The sequence below is a fragment of the Porites lutea genome, chromosome 3 (assembly GCF_958299795.1).
Source record: "Porites lutea chromosome 3, jaPorLute2.1, whole genome shotgun sequence".
Classification (NCBI taxonomy): Eukaryota; Metazoa; Cnidaria; class Anthozoa; order Scleractinia; family Poritidae; genus Porites; species Porites lutea.
The window spans coordinates 13,542,915-13,550,414 of NC_133203.1; the positions used below are offsets into that span (position 1 = coordinate 13,542,915).

Here is a 7,500-nt window from a genome sequence, read left to right on the forward strand (position 1 = left end):
AGTTGTGGAGTATGGTTCCGATTTGGTGAAAAGATGTTTACGTTTCGCTCGGCGAAATCCAGAAAACATGTTTTTTAGCGAAGAAGACTGTCATCCTTCTTTAAACTTATATTCATTTACGAACATTGGCTGGTCATTAGGGCTTCTTGAGAAGACCTGGCAGCAGTTGTTTTTGTGAGTAATAAATTTACGTCTTCTTGTGTAATTTGTGTTGTTATTGCGATAGAAATTTTCCTACTTAAGTCGGATTGTACGGATATAACAAAGTGCATAACAAATTTAAAAACAACAATAAAAACGGAGATTTTGCCTTTAAATGTTGTTGATGACCAGTTGGTGTTTGTTCTGTTCCCAGTGAATGTCTTTCAGCAAAAAATTTGCTGCAGCTCGTCTTCGACAAATTTGCGAAACGCTCAACTTGCGAGTTTTTTTTAATTCGGCTTTATTTTTGCTGCTTGTTGGATCGGGACCTAAAAGGTCAATGCCGATAGAAAAATTGGGCAGTTCTTCGCTGCTTTCTTCCATATTTTAAAGAGAAGGAAAAGTGCACTGCAGCTTAAAAGACGACAACTTTGCAGCCAGGTAAAAAAAAAATGCTGACGTCATCTTATTTACGCACGGGCGTGCGTAAATAAAGATTTTGTTCATAGCGGCTCAATAGGACTTATATAGGGCAAGCACGCGCGCTATGTTATAAACTGTTTTTTTAGAGCCGGCGCGAGCATCCGTTAATTGATAAACCCCATGGTCATTGTTGAGCCCACTGTAGCAAGTATTAAGTATGGGTTCGAACCCGGGGGGGGTACTCCGGATTTCAAGTAATAGGGATGATCGAATGGGGGCAAAAATGAAACCCCAACCCCCCCCCCCCCCTCCAAAAAAAATAATCCGTTAATTGATAAACCCCATGGTCATTGTTGAGCCCACTGTACCAAGTATTAAGTATGGGTTCGAACCCGGGGGGGTAATCCGGATTTCAAGTAACAGGGATGATCGAAAGGGGGCAAAAATCAACCCCCCCCCCCCCAAAAAAAAAAATCCCTAGGGCTTCCAACAAAACCCCAAAAAATCACTGGACTAAAATTTAACCCCCAAAAATTCCCATGCCGAATTTCCAAGCCACAAAAATTTCCAGAGGAACTTCGCTGCCGGTATACGCGGGAAGTATCACGAATCTTCAGATTGTTTTGAATACCCCAAAAAATCCGTACTTAAATCAAGCCACCCAAAAAATAACGTGCCAAAATTTTCCTACCCTCCAAAAAACCCGAAATTGAAATTTCAAACCCAAAAACATCCTTTGATCATCCTGTCACTTATATGTTAGCAACATGCCGCGCATGCTCAACCGAAAATCGTACTCGATTTAGGCAGATTTAGGCAGATTCTTCTTCGAGCAAGCGAAATAAAAGCTCTGCTGGCAGGCTGCTTTCTTCGTATGAACTAAACGAAAAATAAATAGAATAAAATCCCAGCAATGAAGGACCTTGGAGAACTCTTTGCCTCTTTAACTCAGTGACTTGGATCAGTTAACGAAAATAAAACAATGGAGTTGTTCATCGTTGACCCCGGGTCCCAGGGGGTACTGTACAGTACCGTGCTTCTGGGAATTCTTGGTTTGAGATGTGCGCCGGGTTCTCCAAATCCTGACCCTATCTCAGACCAAAATAAAATGTCAATTCCCACACCCGTTTTCAGACATACACTCTCAAAGTTTCCTCGAAAACCATACCAGATTACTGACCAAAATCAGAAAATTCTATACCCGTTTTCAGAGCAAAACGGCTCGAAAACCATACCCTTTGGCGTACGTGGCATACACGACAGTAAATCCTCAAATAAGCCCCCTCCCTCTAAATAAGCCCTCTCTCCCTTTTCAGGGGAAGAAAGTTAATAAGCACCCCCTCCGTCCCCCCACATCTCCTCCCCTATTTACATCACTAAGTAGTAAATGAACTTGTCCTATTTTTTTAGGCATAATTAGAAGGTGATGTCCAGTTTTACTCCTAACCAGCCATCTTTACCAAAACTATGCTTCTACTGAGCCAACTGCTCAGTCCTGTTGTATTTCTTTGAACTAGCCATTTGTTCATGTAGTGGATTTTGCTTTTTCATAGCCTGCTATAACTTTTAAGAGTGCTAAAAATCACTGCTGTTAGCCTGCGTCGCAGGCGCAAAAACGGGAGGGAGAGAGGGGAGGGAGAGGGGGAGTGAGAGAAAAGCTCGAAAGAGGGGAAAAGGGAAGGGAGCGCCTGCTATAAGAGCCGGTCTTTTTTAATTCTGCCCACCATTTTCTGAACTAATCCGATAATATCACTTGTCAATACGTGACCAATCACAAGTAAGGGGGCTTCTCATGATCAGCTTTGTCTGAACTTTTACTTTGCTTACCGGAAATTGTCAAGTTGAGACGCTTTTTCAAGTGATATCATAATCGAGCGAAATAAAAGATCTTTACTGTTCTTGCTCCCGAAGCCAACACGGCAAACATAGACTAGCTACGAGCAGTCTCTCTCTTTTTTTACTGCTCGCGGCAGGATTAGCTCAGTCGGTAGAGCGCTTATCTGCAGAGCGGGAGGTCGCGGGTTCGATTCCCGGGGCCGGACCCCGGGGGACGGACCAATACTCAGGGTCTTAAATAGCCTGCGTTGCAGCCGGCCCACGCACTCGTCAAAACCATTTTTATAGAAGGTTTAGAGCGTCTGCGACGCAGGCAAGGTCTTAAAATAACTGAGAAATGAAGGTACTCCCTTTGCCCTGCAGGCGGCTGGACCTTCGCGTGGCTCGGATGACCACGTAAAATGGCGGTCCCGTCTCTATTAGGAGGCGTAAAAATATAGTGTCCCCAATTAGCACTTTCGGGCTAAATACATTGACACTCAAATAAAGTGCATTTTTTTTTCGCAGTCCACGACAAACAATGATCAGTTTCTTGTGAATACAGATCAAACAGAATGGTCACAAAGAACCGAATAGTCACCGGTAGCCTGTCAGAGACGCGAATAATGAAAAGAGAATTATAAACAATTGTCAAAAAACTCAACGGATAGTTTTTACCAAAGCTTCAGCTCTCTCTTTACAAACCAGTTAGAAGTTCATTTAAGACGGTATATGTTTTTGCGGAAAAGGGGGTCTTGTGAATATCGGCATTGCAGATGTCTGGCAAGAATCGCAGTCGCTCTGATCGTTTTGAATCGCCGCTCGGTGTTTGGACATATCCAGTGTACAACGTCTGTACACAGGCTATGTACAAACCTCCTGAGCCTCTCCGCCTGCTAAACAAGCTATTACAGTTGGTTCCAGTTCGGGTTTTAACGTTAAGTTGCTACATGATTGGAGTAATTTTGATCTTCCAAAGCTTATGAACACATTTTCTTGATGCCTTCAGCATGTTTCTCTCACTACCACGCCAATAAGTTACTCATCACGGCTTAGCCAGTCAGGAATTTGCGGACGCCAGCGTCCGCAGCAATGAACAAAAGCGGGGTTGTTATAGCAGGCGCCCTTACCCTCTCTCCCCAATCCCCCTCCTTTTCCCCTTCCTGATCTCTATTCCCTACCCCTTCCAACACCTGCAACGCAGGCTACACTGCTGTTAACCATCAGATCTTGGACAAGAAATGCTGCAGATAGTAATTTGCAGCATGAGACAGCGTTGAATCATTTCAGTTTTTATTATTCCTGTTCTAGTCTGAAAATAAAACATAAGGTGTGTCAGCAAAAACAATTGGACTGTTAGGCTGTTATTGAAGAAAAGATAAAAAAACAGGAAGTCGGTCAAACTTCAGAAAGCGGCTAAAATTCTCCGGTTCGTTTTTTGTTTCTTCAAATAACCAAGTCTCTGGAAGTTACTCTTTAGCCTCCCACGTACATAACTGGCTAATGAGTCCGTCCCTGCGAAGGTTAAAAAATTCCCCTGACAGCGGGCAAGGTGCCAAAACCCTTACTTAGATAATCATTGTTTCTTCGACCAAGTGCTGTGGCTATAGGTTATCAGTACGACCTCGTCACCTTCAAATATCCCCTTATGATTTGTGTCGAAGTATTCCTTGTAAGAGATTAATTTCCCTAGCAGGATAACCATTTTAAGGTTACATTAAACAATCCAAAGTATCACATCTCAATAAAGAACATACTTAGACAAGATTTACTGGCTTTCTAATTCCTGTTTTGAGTTTGTCATTGGTAATTTGCACTAAATAATAATCGATTCCCATCATCTGGGTCCTTCGTAATAATTTCCTTCATCTGGGTCCTTCGAAACAAAATAATACAAGAGGGAACTAGAACATATAAAAATAGACTGCGCAAAGCCCCCAAAAGGGATTCCCTCTTTACGCCAGGAAGTTGTCTTAGACGTGAATAGTGACAGCTAAATTTCATCGACCGAGACAGTGAAACGTCTACTACTGAGTCTACTGAATGTATATTCAGCGTAAAAACAACACCTCCAAATTGACGACAAAGGAAAGAATTGCGCCAGTTCAGTTCTCAAGTATTGAGAAATCGTGATCACCGAAACATGGTACAAAAGTGTTATAGTGCTGTTATAAATTAAGTGGAAAACGAACCAAATCGAACAAAACCGAGAAAGGTCCAAAAGATACACTTCTGTGAGCATATTTTTATATGAAAGTAAACTTTGATGTTAACGAATTTCTATCTGCTATAAAAGCTACTTGAAAATAGTTTTGAACTGCAACCATACTAAAGACCATCAACTGTCGAGGAGAAACTTGCGGTATGGTACGTTTTAACACTTTTAAATAGCTGAAAGGAAGTAAAATAACACTGAAATGATAAAAAAAAAAGTTGTTGCTATTGTTTCTTACTTTTAACGTAAAGGCAATGACTGAGGCACATCTAATCTACAAAAGAAGAGTCTGTTTTGATTAATTTTGACGTTACAACCTAAGTGGCCATTGAGTCTACACTACACATCCCACGCTCTGTGAAACTTCTTGCTCAAATTAAGAGGACAGTACAGAAATATCCTGACATTTTTCCGGGAGGACATAAATTTTGCATATATATATATATATGTATACATGTATATTCAATAAATTTTAGGCTTAGAGTATTCTAAACTTAAAATGTTGGAAGAATGTATCCTGCAATTGACTACATTTGTTAATCGACTTTAACCGGGGAGTTGGTCAACGTCACTTAGCATCACGTGGTGTAATCAAACAACGCTGCCCCATGCGAAAACTTTTCTTGTTCTGTCCGAGGATATGAAAAACAATAGCGCTTTCCTGCGTATCTAAAACTCGTCGGCAATATCAGAGGACCTCAAGGAGCCGGTCCGACAACTTTGCCAACGCTTTTTTCGAAAGGACGACAGCTGTATAAGAAACAACCTCCTTTGTGACCAAATCTGACTGCCGACAGAAGCGAAGATTCCAACTAATGAAGTACATTAATTAAGGCTGTGATGATTGCCTTTAATTTTCAAAGTAGCTTTCGCATTTTCACATCAAATTAGCAGTATGCATTATTCAAGGTCTAACAAATAAAAAAAACTCGAGGGAAAGCAATTTAAGATCGACGAAACGCGTTTCCAACGGCCCATGCATGAGCTTCGTAGAGCAAAAGGTCAGTTGAAAGGAAGTCAGTCCTCTGGGTGTTTGGACAAAATTCAAAAAATTGCTGAAACAATTACGGCAACAGTACCACAGATCTTTTCAAACCCAACTCTTGTTTGTTTCAAAGTTCCTCCTAATTATAAGGTTACACCTTGTGATGTTGTTTATTGACTTTATAAAGCATTTTGGCAATATCTCAATAGGGAAAGCCTATATCCAGGCTATCCAGCTAATTAAGAGGAAGGAAGTGGCCGAACAACGACACTTCTTGTTTTCCTTTTGGGTGAGAAAATAATTGATAACCAAGCTGAATAGAAAGTGGGTATATTGCCGCCAATTGGTAAATAATGATAATAGGGACTTTAAGATCCAACGACGCGACCGCAACTAGAACGTCAAAAAAACAATTGGTTTAATAAGCAAAACAACAACTTTGCACGTGCATCACACTTTTTTGTACATTTCTTTGCCGTTTTTGAAGGACTACGACGTGAAAATGCCTAATTTCGCGTTTTATGGAGAACGTAAAGAAACCACGGCGAAATTTTATTTCGGTTTCTGAACTTGGATATGGTCCCTTGGAATTCAACTTCAGGCGGGTTCGCCTACATTTGACAAAGTAAGTGGGTAGGAATAATCGCGATAAAGACTGAAAGAACGCAAATTCACCTTTTTAAGCGACGTTCTCGTTGCTGTCGCGTCGTTGGATCTTTAAGTCCCTAATTAAATATCGCAGCATGTTTCGTTTTGGCAACAAAAATAACAATAAATAAAGCAGCAAGCGAGCGACCCGTCCAAACTTGTAGACATTTTCTTCATGAAAAGATTATGTTACGAGTTTTAGCTTACGTGGCAAGAAAAGAGGCTTGGGGTAACAATCTGAGGCTAAAATACTGATCCCCTGGTAAAACAATCGATAATGTTTCCGTTTTGAACAAACTAGCTGAAGGAACCATTATTTGGTAACAATAAACGTGCATGCAAATCACCACTGACAAATCGATGTAGAATCAGAAAGGGACGAAAAATCTGAGGGTGAATAATATTTTTGGTCAAGGCTTCATTCACGTTTCACTGTCTCGGTCGATGAAATTTAGCTGTCACTATTCACATCTAATACAAACTTCCTGGCGTAAAGTGAGAATCGCTTATGGGGGCTTTGCTCAGGCTGTTTTTATATATTCTAGTTCCCTCTTTTATTATTTTGTTTTGAACGACCCAGATGAAGGGAATTATTATTTAGTGCAAATTACCAATGACAAACCCAAAATAGGAATTAGAAAGCAAGTAATTTTTGTCTAAGCCTTTCATGGCATGTGGGGGCTGAAATATTTGCTATCAATCGATCGTCGCTTTAACAAGGACAAAAGGCATCAATACGCTTTTTTCTTTTTTTTTGTTTTTGTTTTAAGTGGTTCCATTTTACGTGGTTTCGATTTCTTTAATCCTAGACCGCAAATCCCCGAAAGATGACTGATTTTTGTAAGCATTGATTCTTATCAGTATATTGCTGTCAGTATAAATTGAATTTAATACTTCCTGCTGAATATATAAAGACGTCGATTCCAAGCATAAAGCAGTTTGATTCTATCTTATCTTGCAGAAGAAGTGGTCCCGCCTCTGACACCAAACTAAATAGAAGCAGAACCAACCCGCTCAAGGGATATCACTGCAAAATGGTAGGAATTCTAAATCATTGAACGACATTTCATGGCTTTCAGCGTGGGTGCCACGAAAGTATATACATATATTTTCTTAAGAGCTCAAGTTCACTGAGCCTTTTAAATCAATTTGGAAAACTTTCCTTTTTTTTCTTTACAATTCCGATTCGGCTCATTCTAGGAAGACGATTGCAGACTGATTAATAAATTTGATTTGGTCACTTCCTGGCTCGAAATCAATGATGATGCTGGGC

General features: G+C 40.5%; 1 protein-coding gene across 1 annotated transcript in view; it reads left to right on the plus strand.

Moving 5' to 3' along the window:
- Positions 1 to 5,901: 5,901 nt before the first annotated feature.
- Positions 5,902 to 7,500, plus strand: part of LOC140931589 (uncharacterized) — a 5,495-nt gene continuing 3,896 nt past the window's right edge. The window contains exons 1-2 of the mRNA XM_073381391.1: positions 5,902 to 5,925; positions 7,189 to 7,264. Coding sequence (XP_073237492.1) covers positions 7,262 to 7,264 — 3 coding nt within the window. The 5' untranslated portion in view covers positions 5,902 to 5,925; positions 7,189 to 7,261. The remainder of the gene's footprint in view (positions 5,926 to 7,188; positions 7,265 to 7,500) is intronic.